Here is a 15,000-nt window from a genome sequence, read left to right on the forward strand (position 1 = left end):
ACAAAAAAACATGAATGTGTTTCAGCTTTAAACTGGCGAAGACAAAGAGGAAACCTCGCTGGTAAGAATTCACAACTATGTCAGTGGATCACCATCAGCCCACCTGTTACCACGGAAACATCAACATTTACTATTTCACCACCTGAAAGTACAAATAAAGCATCAAACTCAGGAAATCGATAACAGAGCGCCTTGAAAAGCTCCAGGACGCAACGAGCCGGGGGGCGTGTCCTCACGGACCTCACGATACAGGACGAAACGAGCCGGGGGGCGTGTCCTCACGGACCTCACGATACAGGACGAAACGAGCCGGGGGGCGTGTCCTCACGGACCTCACGATACAGGACGCAACGAGCCGGGGGGCGTGTCCTCACGGACCTCACGATACAGGACGAAACGAGCCGGGGGGCGTGTCCTCACGGACCTCACGATACAGGACGAAACGAGCCGGGGGCGTGTCCTCACGGACCTCACGATACAGGACGCAACGAGCCGGGGGGCGTGTCCTCACGGACCTCACGATACAGGACGAAACGAGCCGGGGGGCGTGTCCTCACGGACCTCACGATACAGGACGAAACGAGCCGGGGGGCGTGTCCTCACGGACCTCACGATACAGGACGCAACGAGCCGGGGGGCGTGTCCTCACGGACCTCACGATACAGGACGAAACGAGCCGGGGGGCGTGTCCTCACGGACCTCACGATACAGGACGAAACGAGCCGGGGGGCGTGTCCTCACGGACCTCACGATACAGGACGAAACGAGCCGGGGGGGCGTGTCCTCACGGACCTCACGATACAGGACGCAACGAGCCGGGGGGCGTGTCCTCACGGACCTCACGATACAGGACGCAACGAGCCGGGGGGCGTGTCCTCACGGACCTCACGATACAGGACGAAACGAGCCGGGGGGCGTGTCCTCACGGACCTCACGATACAGGACGAAACGAGCCGGGGGGCGTGTCCTCACGGACCTCACGATACAGGACGAAACGAGCCGGGGGGCGTGTCCTCACGGACCTCACGATACAGGACGCAACGAGCCGGGGGGCGTGTCCTCACGGACCTCACGATACAGGACTAAACGAGCTGCAGCCGGTCAGGACCAACATGCTGTGCACCTTGAATTCGTCCCTCAGGGTCAGACTGTCAGCACAGACTTCTACTGGGATGTAAACATGACAACACTCGCTGGAAACCACCTGAACTGTGGCGCCATGGCAACAGGCTTCTCCAACATCATGATAAAAACGCCAGTTTCTTGCTCATTTTCAGTTTCAGGTCCACGGTGAAATCGATGTCATGCACGTACCACAGCTTAAAAAAACGTGTGTAACTGCGGCGATGGTGATGGAGCCCCTCAGAGCAGGAAATGAGCAGTGACATCTGATGACAGAAACTTTATTGTTTTGATTGATTATCACATTTGGTTTCCATTTCAGTTCCATCACAGCTGCGACTATATGACACATTCTCTAAAGAGCTTTATAAATATTGAGCTCATTAAGGCAGTCAGCTTGCTGGTTCTACAGATAGTCACTGTGGGAAGGTCCAGACCCGGTGGCTCTCATACACACTCCTGATATGAAGGTGAAGCATAGCATGTTGGTAAATATCAGCTGATGTGATGATGATGATGATGATGATGATGGGCAGGCAGCCTAGTTCATCCACTCACTGTGAATCAGGATGCATGTGAGTGTGTTGTGGCCTCATAAATCAGCATGAGGTCCAGTGGTGGCGCTGAAGGGCTCATTATGGATCCTGCAGGCTGCACCTTCCCTCCACTGGACCCCGAGCTCCCTCTTCTCCACACCGACACGCTGCTCAGCAGACAGCCTGCTGACGGGTCAGCGGAGCGGCCATCCATCAGCCCGGCCACCTCTCCACAGATCGCTACTGTCCTCTATTTACAGTCTGAGGCTAAATGTACGCACAAAGTGACTCTGGCTATAATTACAATTCATCTTAAACTAGTGTTTCACATCAGAGAGTAAAACACTGAAGTCCCTCCTGGACAGACATCCTTCCCTGCTGCAACATCTGCTTCACCACATCAGGATTTTTAGGATTTTACAAGTTGTTGATGAAATCAACAGAGGTGCACATCTATGTTGGACAGAAAGAGACTGTTTTTGATAAATGAGTATTTGAACTATTATGAATGGCCTGTTTTTGTTCTAAATTGTATTTTATTCTGTTATATGTTACAAGCTTGAAAAACCAAAATACAAGTGAAAAAAAAGATGGCAGAACATGAAAGAGATGACTGACAGACCGACACATGCGTGTGTGCGTGTCCGTAAACGCAGACAGAAGAACACTGAATACACGTGTGATCTCCAAATGACAGAAATGTACTGCAAAAAGAAAAGATCATGGAGGCCTCATCTCGTAGCAGGAGGGAACTGTTCATGTAAAAATGGAAACAAACATGTGAGATAGAAGAATGAGGGTGAAGCAGCCGCCCAGCAGGTAACTCACTCTGCAGAGACTCACTTCAGAAGCTGCCTGAGAAAACGGCGCTTTTCAGATTTGATCAGTATCAGTCCTCCAGCGGATCGTTTTAAACAGGAGCTGCTAACAGTTGATTCAACTTTGTAAAGCAGACATTAATCTGGCAGCATCACGATGTCTCCACCTCTCAACAAGTCTGATGATGTCCAGCTTTTCCTTCTGACTGTCACACCCACATTATGAGAGCTTTTCTGGTAATTATAAGACCATCATGAGATCATTTATGCAGTAAAGTCACCAATTATTTTTCTTGCGTGAATAAAATAAACTTCTGTACAAAAGCATGCAGTAAGAAAGATCCCTAAATATAATGTTAAGTTCAATGAAGCATCATTACTTTAACGTGCAGTCACCAAAACCAAAACAAGAAAAACCTGACTGTGTCCCAATGACCACAGAACAAAAACAAGGATCTGTATAATTATGATACATACCCGTAAAACAAATATCTACATGCAAACACTGTTCCCAAGAACTACAGATTAAAGCGGGTTCAGACTTGAAAGGCTTTCTCTTTGTTTGATTTGACTGATTCACAAAAATAAAAGGAAATATAAAATTATAAAAGGATGAAGATAGAAAAATGTCCTTGACTCCCTGTTCAGAAGCTCTCAACATCAAACAGGACCAACAATCATGTTTTAGAGACGACGCCGTGGCAAAACCAAACGCCACAAAAACAATGCCGGCAGGTTCAATCAGACTGAAAGAATCGATCAGTTAATTGTTAAATAACAGACTGTGTATCTTAAACTGTTTTATTAATCTGTTGATCACTGAAGTCATTTATGAAGCAGAAATAGCAAAGTTTCTCCTCACATGAGTGTTTCTCTTGGTTTGTAAAATGAATATCTTTGATTTTAGACTGTTGATCATAAATACAGATGCATTTGAACACATCACAGGTATCATGGCCTCGACAATAAACACAGGAAACATTCAGGGAGTGAACAAGACGTGTTCGACTCCACCGGTGACAGAACGGCACTGCTGGATAATAGGAAAAGTTGCTGCAATTAGACGGATGAATAGGGAAGAAAAACAGAGCTGGTTCACATGAAGGAGAACACTGAGAGTTCTGTGCTGCTGTGCTGCAACGACTGGATTCTGGACACTGGCTGCATTAAGTGCAACAGCTACCATCCCATTCACAGCAAACAATGGGCAGATTTCTACACACACACACACACACACACACACACACACACACACACACACACACACACACACACACACACACACACACACAGGCGGCGTTCCTGAACAGCTCACTTCACCTGCAGTCATGACATCACACATCCAGCATGACGCTGAGGAGGAAAACAACATAAAACAACAATATCTTATTTGTATTTTCAGAGCCAATCATCACTGTATTCAACAAACCCTCATAAAGACGGTATCAACCCCGCTGTTCAGCATATGCTGTTTTCTTAAACAACAACAACAACAACAACAACAACTGGATGCAGGCACACCTTTTAAGAGACATTCAAACTAATTATTCTTATTTTACAGACCGGTATCTAACCTGCTCTACTGAACTTTCTTTGACAGCAGGCTGAAATGCTAAAACAAATGATGGCTGTTCCGTCTCTGGTTACTGATGTGAATCATCTTCTTAATGTTATTACTAACCGGGGATGTCATCACCATCACCAGGTCCACAGCAAGTCTGAAAAGGTGGCGGTTGATGTGTGGGAGGCAGTGAAGCTGCCGCACACCGGACTAACCACTGGAGATACCTCCATAAAACAACACACACAACAACAGTTTGGAGATACTTGGTGTTTGAGTCAGATGACCAGAGGCGAGTTGAAACCAAACAGAAGCCAGAAAGCACCGCTAACATTTCACTTCCCTGGATATCAACGAGAACCTGAAACACTCCCGTTGCCGTTCGTGGACCTGTTGAAGCGACAAGTCACACACAGCGCTCGCAATTTAGTGGCTAACATGACCTTGTTTGTGTTTCCATAGCAACTCAGGTTATTCTGATTAGACTGATGTCGTCAATGACATGAGTTGTAGGCTGCTCATAATACTGTCCTTAAAATGACATTAACATTAAAATATAACATTGGGAATACTGAGCGTTCAGCCTTTATTCAAATACAAGTTTACATTGAAATCCATTCGTTTAATTTATTTATTATTTTTGGTATTAAATTTGCAACTAATACTGAAGACTCCCAAAGAGCTGGTGCTGTGTTGTTGCTATTAGTGACACCTGCTGGTGTTGTGGTGTACTGCAGCTGCAGCGCCCCACAACAACGCTTCGGATCTAAATGTTTGCCGTTCTCTTGATCTGCTCTATTCAAATTACTGCATTACACTGCTAACACAAACTCAACACTTCCTGTGCCCGTTTCAAATTAAAAGCCTTCTATCATTTCAGAAGACACCTTTCCTTTCTGAACAAGGCTTTTATTCTGAAACATTTGCAGAATTCGATAACATTTCAGATTAATAAACCAGGACAAATGTTGAAGATTGTAAGACTGTATTGTTGACTTTATTAAATCAAAATGACTGGACACACTGTTGATGATTGGAAGTGAACCTGCCACTGTAGGAACAGGTTACACCACCTTAGAAACACACTGAAACATCAGACAAACAGCACTACGCCCCTGGTGTATTTTAGCTACGATAACACGTCCAAATGTCAGCTTTGAAAAAAGACTTTAATGATTATAGACAGAGAAGCGAGCCAGTTCTGAGGTTCTGGGCCAATCTGGACCAACTGGTATCAGTTCAAATAAACCCACTTAATGCCCGGCCTTGGTTCTGGTTCTGGGCATAACTTCTTACAACCGAAACTGAGCTACAGTCAGTGTTTTCAGACCGCAGGAACTATTTCTCAGTTCTGACATCGGGGGGAGGAAGTTCCCCCTTTTTCTGTGTCCTCACCGGGGAAACCTAGAACCTTTTAAATTCCTATAACTCTGTTTTGTGGGACTTTTGTGGGACCGCCCTCTGCCTGGGTCCTCTCCCCGTTACCATAGCAACTGTGGTGACACGCAGGAACACAGACAACCGCCGGGTTTAAACACAGTAAACTAATGGTAAACGAACATTAAACTACAGCTACAAACAAAACCTTTTAAAACAGCAGGAGAACGTTTTCAGAAAGTTTCAGTTTGAATGAAACACTTTGGATCATCAAACAGGTCAAATATGAACATGAATTTAACACCTCAAAGTTACTTTCAACACAAACGATATGAAAAGGCACCTGAAGAGAAACAGCTGATATCAGCGATGGAGGACGGGATGGGATCAGTGTTGTCTTTGGACCAGCGGTCCATTTTTCTTCTGCGGTTGATTTCCTCTTTTATTCAGATGGTAACGTAACATCAGCATCGTGCTGCTGCACATCTGAAACTGGCATACCAGAGATTTAAAATGAAGACTGTGACCTCTTATATTCTGAAAGATGGTTTCATTTTGGATCCAGTTTAATGTTGCGTCATCTGTTTCTTAGACACACTGCTCTAAAACAAACCTTTGAACATTTAGTCACCAATAACTTGATGGAAAAATAAACCTGAAAAATGAGCTTCATGATAAAGATTAGAAAATATTCAGGTTTAATTAGAGAGTTTAATCCTGGCTTTGTGTAAAATAAAATGTTATCAAACCACGAACTGCAGTTATTTGATTGACAAACATGTAATACTGAAACTGGACTCAGCTGCTGCTGTTAGAGCAGATGTACAGTGAGCGGTGCAGCTCAGTGCGTTGTATTGTTGTATTGCTGTACAGCAGGAAATGCAGAAGAGACAGCACACCTTTCAAAAGGCTTCAGACTGTGTGTGCTGCTGGTTTACAGTAAACCAGTTGGAGGAAGTCAGGGAGTGAAATGACTGAGCAGCTCACCGATCAGGAGCCTGCTGAACTTCCTCATTAGTTTTATCAAACACAAGTCAATACTCCAGTTATAATCTACGACGACGTGTTTCCCAAGACAAGAACCGGCACTGCATGGTTGAGTCACGTTTTCATGTTTCAGTCGGAGGTCAGATGTGCTCTCAGGATACAGTAAGCTGCCATGCAAATTCAAACAACCAAAACAGGAGCCCACATACTGGAAGTCTGTGTGGCTGCTGTAATCAAATTAACCATCACAAAACCACGCAGCTCAGGTCACCATGCAAAGCAGCGGGTCATCGGCCGGGCTGCTGGCATCCTGACGTCACGCCGCTCGGAGGCAGAGAAACACGGACGACCGCCGGTGTTGCATCACCGGACGATACGGTGGTCGACCGCAGACGTTCAGACGGATCCTCGAACAACTAGAGGGGAGTCCGATTCTGAAGGACAGTCGGACGTTTCCCTTCACAGACAGATACGTGTGTGTGTGTGTGTGTGTGTGTGTGTGTGTGTGTGTGTGTGTGTGTGTGTGTGTGTGTGTGTGTGTGTGTGTGTGTAACTTTTCATTTAAAATGTATACAGGAAGTCGTGGCATCCAGCCAACCAATGGTGTAACTTCCTCTCTTATTCACTCAGTGACTGAACGTTCTGCTGTTGCAGTTCAGTTAAAAAGGCTTTTATTGTGAAGGAGCTCCAGAGTGTCGGTGTGATATCCTGCTGATACGTTACATCTGGAACTACAGATTACAGCAGGTCCTAACTTTACTCGCTGTGTGCTCCTCTATTAGTTCTCTGGTTTGTATTGATGTATTTCTAGGTAAAGATCTTTGAAGTAAGATTTCTGTGAGCATATTATGTTCCAACAACAGTCTGAGGAGGAGAGTCGACACCTCCAGGAAGGACACAGTCCTGTTCACTGAACACAGTCTGCAGATAGGAAGCCTTTAAAACCAGGAAAAGACGACAATTAGACTCCATCATGATATCAGGACATCCAAAATATTGCAAAATCTGAGACACTTTCCGTCTCGGATCACCGTACTGATATGATATCAGGACGTTATGCCAGAGACACGGTCAGCTGCTGCCTTTTAAAAAGGAGATGACATTAAACATGAACCTTGTTGCTCAACACTTAAAGTGCTCGTCCACTCACACGTGAGTTTGTCTTGTTGTTCCTGGAGTTGAATGTTGGAGCTTCGTGTGTAGGACATTTAAAACCAGTTTTCACTTTATCTGCTGGGTGTCCGATGAAAGTGAAAAAAAATCTCATTTTAAGGAGCTCTGAGAAGAAGTCCTTTACAATTTTTTGGAACATAATGAGGTATAATACAATGTATGGAGTGATGAACTAAGATAAATCCTGAATACTTATTTTATTTATATTTATTAATTAATTTCTTCCATTTTCTAATTTTCATTTAATTAGATTATCTTTTTAAATTTCATTTCATTGGTGTGTCAACAGCACATGTTCAAACTGCGTATGTTTTATTGTTGTTGTTTATGTTGCTCCTCTTATTATAAAAGTTAATAAAGAGATGCTTAAAAAAAAGAGTCAATTTATGGAGTTTTGTAACTCATGTTTTTGTGAAAAACCATCAGACACAAAAATGATGATTCATAGTGCAGTATTTTCCAAACATCTTAAAAGCTGTCTGGAGGGGATCATTAAGGATCATTTTACAATAAGCCAAAGTAATAATATAATATAATATAGTCCAGATTTTCTATCACTTGGTACCTCCAGGGCCATAATGAGCTCAGTGAGCTGCTGTGCAGGGCGATGATGATGTTACAGCATTTCCAGACTGTGCCATTGAACCAGGACCTCCAGGCAGGAACCACTGCTCCTCTCCCAGCATGTTCGCTGCCTCAAACAACCCGGCTGTCTGGATGTTTGGACTTCAGATAACCTCTCTGTGTGTGTGCAGTCTTGAACCATGAACTTCTTCTTCAATGAGTTTTGTCTAATTTAGAGTACTGCTCATCAAACCGGGCCCTCTCTGGACCTCGATATGTTCGCTGATTCTTAATCTCTGCTCTGATTGGCAGCTTCTTTATATATTCAACTACTCATATTTATAATGCATTAATGTGTCCAGCACTGATCCAAGTTTGTTCTATTTCCAGAATGTGATCGTTTGCATGTGAGCTGTTTAAAGTGCGTGTGAGCTGTTTAAAGTGTGTGTGAGCTGTTTAAAGTGCATGTGAGCTGTTTAAAGTGCATAAAGTGCATGTGAGCTGTTTAAAGTGCATGTGAGCTGTTTAAAGTGCGTGTGAGCTGTTTAAAGTGTGTGTGAGCTGTTTAAAGTGCATGTGAGCTGTTTAAAGTGCATAAAGTGCATGTGAGCTGTTTAAAGTGCATGTGAGCTGTTTAAAGTGCATAAAGTGCGTGTGAGCTGTTTAAAGTGCATGTGAGCTGTTTAAAGTGCATAAAGTGCATGTGGGCTGTTTAAAGTGCATGTGAGCTGTTTAAAGTGCATAAAGTGCATGTGGGCTGTTTAAAGTGCATAAAGTGCATGTGGGCTGTTTAAAGTGCATGTGAGCTGTTTAAAGTGCGTGTGAGCTGTTTAAAGTGCATGTGAGCTGTTTAAAAGTGCATGTGAGCTGTTTAAAGTGCATGTGAGCTGTTTAAAGTGCATGTGAGCTATTTAAAGTGCATGTGAGCTGTTTAAAGTGCATAAAGTGCGTGTGAGCTGTTTAAAGTGCATGTGAGCTGTTTAAAGTGCATAAAGTGCATGTGGGCTGTTTAAAGTGCATGTGAGCTGTTTAAAGTGCATAAAGTGCATGTGGGCTGTTTAAAGTGCATAAAGTGCATGTGGGCTGTTTAAAGTGCATGTGAGCTGTTTAAAGTGCGTGTGAGCTGTTTAAAGTGCATGTGAGCTGTTTAAAAGTGCATGTGAGCTGTTTAAAGTGCATGTGAGCTGTTTAAAGTGCATGTGAGCTATTTAAAGTGCATAAAGTGCATGTGGGCTGTTTAAAGTGCATGTGAGCTGTTTAAAAGTGCATGTGAGCTGTTTAAAGTGCATGTGAGCTGTTTAAAGTGCATGTGAGCTGTTTAAAGTGCATAAAGTGCATGTGGGCTGTTTAAAGTGCATGTGAGCTGTTTAAAGTGCATAAAGTGCATGTGGGCTGTTTAAAGTGCATGTGAGCTGTTTAAAGTGCGTGTGAGCTGTTTAAAGTGCATGTGAGCTGTTTAAAAGTGCATGTGAGCTGTTTAAAGTGCATGTGAGCTGTTTAAAGTGCATGTGAGCTGTTTAAAGTGCATAAAGTGCATGTGGGCTGTTTAAAGTGCATGTGAGCTGTTTAAAAGTGCATGTGAGCTGTTTAAAGTGCATGTGAGCTGTTTAAAGTGCATGTGAGCTAAAGTGAAACATCAAGCCTGCACACTCCTGCTGGAGTGAACGCTCCGGACGGCAGCGAGGAACGATCCTGGAGGAACACGTTGAAGCTGGACCGCTCCGACAGGATGCTCCCAGATCATCTCGCTGCTGGTGAGCTGGCAGAGTCGAGCTTCTACGAAAACTGAACCCATAATTGCTGCAGTCAAGCCTGCTGTGGGAATCAGGAATGCTGCCATGTGACTGGTCAGATAAGGCTGGATGGCTGGGTAATTCCACCGCGTGTGTGTGTGTGTGTGTGTGTGTGTGTGTGTGTGTGTGTGTGTGTGTGTGTGTGTGTGTGTGTGTGTGTGTGTGTGTGTGTGTGTGTGTGTGTGTGTGTCTTTCACACGTGACCATCAGAGTGAGAATGGCAACCAGCTCGAGGAACGTCACAACCACCACACAAGGATTTGATAGCGGAAAGACAGAAAGCGACACAAGGACGAAGGCTCGTCCAAATATTGGCTGAAATTTAAGAATCCTATAACTTAAAACAAAATGGACTTTAAATGTCAATGCAAGGCAAATGTCAGTCCAAGTTTACGGTGGCAGCCCGGTGAAGTTATGGCACCGTCCCGGATGAATGTGTTACAGCCTGAAATCCACAGACAAAGTTCAGCTGCTGCCAACCCGGCGGAGCAAAGTGCAACAAGATCTCTAATGTGCTTCCTGATAAATGTTCACCCACATCTTACATAAGAAGTGCAGCAACACTAACAGCATGCAATTACTGCTGACTTACTCCTGCCCATACAACCCGATCCAGAACCAGAACCAGGACCGTCCCATGCAGACAGGCCTGTCAGACCCGGTTTGTTTACGTTTTTCAGTGTTAAAAAGCCCCACACGCTCCTTCTTGAAGAGACCAGCTGCAACGACAGAACATCGGTTTGTTGTTCCGACTACACATCCAGCTCGTGTTGACCCGACAGTCCTCCAGCACCAGGTCTGGAGGCATCTCGGAACCGCAGCTGGAAGCCAGCGAACAGCCGAGCGGCTGCACGGGCAGAGCTGTTACCGAGCCGATCAACAGCTCTGTGGCCCTCCTGGCCCTCCGTGGCCCTCCCTGGCCCTCCCCTCTGTGGCCCACCCCTCCTGGCCCTCCTGGCCCTCCTGGCCCTCCGTGGCCCTCCCCTCTGTGGCCCTCCTGGCCCTCCTGGCCCTCCGTGGCCCTCCCCTCCTGGCCCTCCCCTCTGTGGCCCTCCTGGCCCTCCGTGGCCCTCCCTGGCCCTCCCCTCTGTGGCCCTCCCCTCCTGGCCCTCCTGGCCCTCCTGGCCCTCCGTGGCCCTCCCTGGCCCTCCCCTCTGTGGCCCTCCCCTCCTGGCCCTCCTGGCCCTCTGTGGCCCTCCCTGGCCCTCCCCTCTGTGGCCCTCCGTGGCCCTCCCCTCTGTGGCCCTCCCCTCCTGGCCCTCCTGGCCCTCCTGGCCCTCCCTGGCCCTCCGTGGCCCTCTCCTCCGTGGCCCCCTCCTCCTGGCCCTCCGTGGCCCTCTCCTCCGTGGCCCTCTCCTCCTGGCCCTCCCCTCCGTGGCCCTCTCCTCCTGACCCTCCGTGGCCCTCCCCTCCTGGCCCTCCCTCGCCCTCCCCTCCGTGGCCCTCCCCTCCGTGGCCCTCCCTGGCCCTCCCCTCCTGGCCCTCCGTGGCCCTCCCCTCCTGGCCCTCCCCTCTTGGCCCTCCGTGGCCCTCTCCTCCTGGCCCTCCATGGCACTCCCCTCCGTGGCCCTCCCCTCCGTGGGCCTCCCCTCCTGGCCCTCCGTGGCCCTCCCCTCCTGGCCCTCCTGGCTGTCAGGAGAACTTAGACAACATTCAAGGAGCCTGAACGGTGTTTCTGTGACCAGGTCCAGCCAGCCCTCCGGTAGCCAACAGGAGCCCCGCAAGCAGCGGAGGACGTCACACCGAGCCCCGTCCAACAATCTGTCCATTTAACATGACCTTGCTTATAAGTAAACACACACGAGACATTAAACAACACTCGACGCCATTTCGATATTTCGAGGAATAATAAGTCCAATCGGAGTGGACACAATAACCACAACGATCACTGAACTCGTGTATTTAAGCTTTCATTATCGGGAAACGCTGTTCCGCTGCAGCCTCGAAGTGGAGTCTTCCGAGGGGCAGACGACTGCGGAAAACAGACATGGCGAAACTGATCAATTACACGTGTGTCCAAAAAAATAAAGGCAGATTTGCAACGATTTCGATGCCGAATTAATGAACGTGTGCTCGCCCTCCCGTGGAGGCCGCGTGTCGCCCTGTGACGGACGTCCACCGAGGACAACCAGCGAGTCCCTCTTAAACCGTCAGATGTCCCGTCCTCCTTTGTACTGACAGTTAGCCGGAGCTAGCGCTCAGCTCACCTCTCTTCACGGCCTCGTCGTACGACAGGAACCCGATCCTCGACTCTTTGGCCCCCATGTTCCCTCATGTCACGGTGGTGGGCGGAAATACACGAGACGAGCCGCGTTCATCCAGAGTGGGTCTTTATCCGTTTATTGTGAAATGGGTTCCTGGCGGTGTGTGTGTGTGTGTGCGTGTGTGTGTGCGCGGTGAACGGGTGAATGTTTTCAGCGACGCCTCCATTCGGTCACATGACCGGACTCGTCCCGGTCAGTTGATCAGCGCCTCGAACGGTTGTCAACACCAACCGGGACTCACGGCCGGAAGTGGGTTTATTTCCACGACAGTCACGAACATGAAGTGGGTTTATTTCCACGACAGTCACGAACATGAAGTGGGTTTATTTCCACGACAGTCACGAACATGAAGTGGGTTTATTTCCACGACAGTCACGAACATGAAGTGGGTTTTTTACGTCTGATCTTTGCAAAACAACGAAAAATGTACTTTCACTCGGTTAGCGTTGTCATCCCGAGCTGTCAGTGTCAGTGTATCTGACTGGGAAGACAGCGCGAGGAGCGCCACCCTGTGGCGACGCTGCAAAATAGCACGAGTCAACATTTATCACAGCGACCTCTAGTGGTGCGTAGGAACCAAGGCTGGAGGCGAGGGACGGAGGCACGGTCCTGAAGTGAAGGACGTTGGACTGATCAGATGGATGGTGTGTGTGATTGATCAGGTGGATGGTGTGTGTGATTGATCAGATGGATGGTGTGTGTGATTGATCAGATGGATGGTGTGTGTGATTGATCAGATGGATGGTGTGTGTGATTGATCAGATGGATGGTGTGTGTGATTGATCAGGTGGATGGTGTGTGTGATTGATCAGATGGATGGTGTGTGTGGTGTGTGTGATTGATCAGGTGGATGGTGTGTGTGATTGATCATGGTGTGGATGGTGTGTGATTGATCATGGTGTGGTGGATGATGGTGTGTGATTGATCAGATGGATGGTGTGTGTGATTGATCAGGTGGCTGGTGTGTGATTGATCAGATGGATGTGTGTGTGATTGATCAGATGGATGGTGTGTGTGTGTGTGATGGTGATCAGGTGGATGGTGTGTGTGGATGGTGTGTGTGATTGATCAGGTGGATGGTGTGTGTGATTGATCAGATGGATGGTGTGTGTGATTGATCAGATGGATGTGTGTGTGATTGATCAGGTGGATGGTGTGTGGATGGTGTGTGTGATTGATCAGATGGATGGTGTGTGTGATTGATGGTGGTGTGTGATTGATCAGATGGATGTGTGTGTGTGATTGGATGATTGATGGATGGTGTGTGTCAGTGGATGGTGTGTGATTGATCAGATGGATGGTGTGTGATTGGATGGATGGTGTGTGGTGTGTGATTGATCAGATGGATGGTGTGTGATTGATCAGATGGATGGTGTGTGATTGATCAGATGGATGTGTGTGTGATTGATCAGATGGATGGTGTGTGTGATTGATCAGATGGATGTGTGTGTGATTGATCAGATGGTGTGTGATTGATCAGATGGTGTGTGTGATTGATCAGATGGATGGGTGTGTGATTGATCATGGTGGTGTGTGTGATTGATCATGGATGTGTGTGTGATTGATCAGATGGATGTGTGTGTGATTGATCAGATGGATGGGTGTGTGATTGATCAGATGGTGTGTGGATGATCAGATGTGTGTGATTGTGTGTGTGATTGATCAGATGGATGGTGTGGTGTGTCAGATGGATGGGTGTGTGATTGATCAGATGGATGTGTGTGTGATTGATCAGATGGATGGTGTGTGTGATTGATCAGATGGATGGTGTGTGTGATTGATCAGATGGATGGTGTGTGATTGATCAGATGGATGGTGTGTGATTGATCAGATGGATGGTGTGTGTGATTGATCAGATGGATGGTGTGTGTGATTGATCAGATGGATGGTGTGTGATTGATCAGATGGATGTGTGTGTGATTGATCAGATGGATGGTGTGTGTGATTGATCAGATGGATGGTGTGTGATTGATCAGATGGATGGTGTGTGTGATTGATCAGATGGATGGTGTGTGATTGGATGGATGGTGGATGGTGTGTGTGATTGATCAGATGGATGGTGTGTGTGATTGATCAGGTGGATGGTGTGTGTGATTGATCAGATGGATGGTGTGTGTGATTGATCAGGTGGATGGTGTGTGTGATTGATCAGATGGATGGTGTGTGTGATTGATCAGATGGATGGTGTGTGATTGATCAGATGGATGGTGTGTGATTGATCAGATGGATGGTGTGTGATTGATCAGGTGGATGGTGTGTGTGATTGATCAGATGGATGGTGTGTGATTGATCAGATGGATGGTGTGTGTGATTGATCAGATGGATGGTGTGTGATTGATCAGATGCATGGTGTGTGATTGATCAGATGGATGGTGTGTGATTGATCAGATGGATGGTGTGTGATTGATCAGATGGATGGTGTGTGATTGATCAGATGGATGGTGTGTGATTGATCAGATGGATGGTGTGTGGAGGTGCTCCTTCGTCCCGCTTCGTGTGGTGGTACCGGCGGCTCTCTGCCTCTCTCTGTTACGGTGTAGCAGGACGCCAAACTCCATTCAGAAATATGTGAATTTAAAGGCGGTCGTCACCTGCGCGGTAAACACGTCAACTCAAAATGTATTTGGTTTTGTTGGTTGAATAAATGACTCCTGCGTATAGCTTTTTATTTACTACCGTTTAATTGGTAAGATATTTCCTTTTATTTTATTCCACCAACAGGTACAACGGCCAGAAAAAACCCGAATGGCTGTGTAAAAACAATGGACCACGAGATTGTAAAATCTCTAAATTTAAGACCGGACT

General features: G+C 46.9%; 2 protein-coding genes across 2 annotated transcripts in view; one reads left to right on the forward strand and one right to left on the reverse strand.

Moving 5' to 3' along the window:
- Positions 1 to 12,381, reverse strand: part of LOC138635329 (ubiquitin carboxyl-terminal hydrolase 32-like) — a 20,525-nt gene extending 8,144 nt beyond the window's left edge. The window contains exon 1 of the mRNA XM_069722750.1: positions 12,139 to 12,381. Within this exon, the coding sequence (XP_069578851.1) occupies positions 12,139 to 12,196 (58 nt within the window). The 5' untranslated portion in view covers positions 12,197 to 12,381. The remainder of the gene's footprint in view (positions 1 to 12,138) is intronic.
- A 2,559-nt stretch (positions 12,382 to 14,940) lies between these two features.
- Positions 14,941 to 15,000, forward strand: part of LOC138635332 (CDP-diacylglycerol--serine O-phosphatidyltransferase) — a 4,970-nt gene continuing 4,910 nt past the window's right edge. The window contains exon 1 of the mRNA XM_069722751.1: positions 14,941 to 14,948. Coding sequence (XP_069578852.1) covers positions 14,941 to 14,948 — 8 coding nt within the window. The remainder of the gene's footprint in view (positions 14,949 to 15,000) is intronic.

This window comes from Brachyistius frenatus, unplaced genomic scaffold, assembly GCF_029030835.1.
Source record: "Brachyistius frenatus isolate BFR_SWC_R1_liver_20210118 unplaced genomic scaffold, ASM2903083v1 Contig_303, whole genome shotgun sequence".
Lineage (NCBI taxonomy): Eukaryota > Metazoa > Chordata > Actinopteri > Embiotocidae > Brachyistius > Brachyistius frenatus.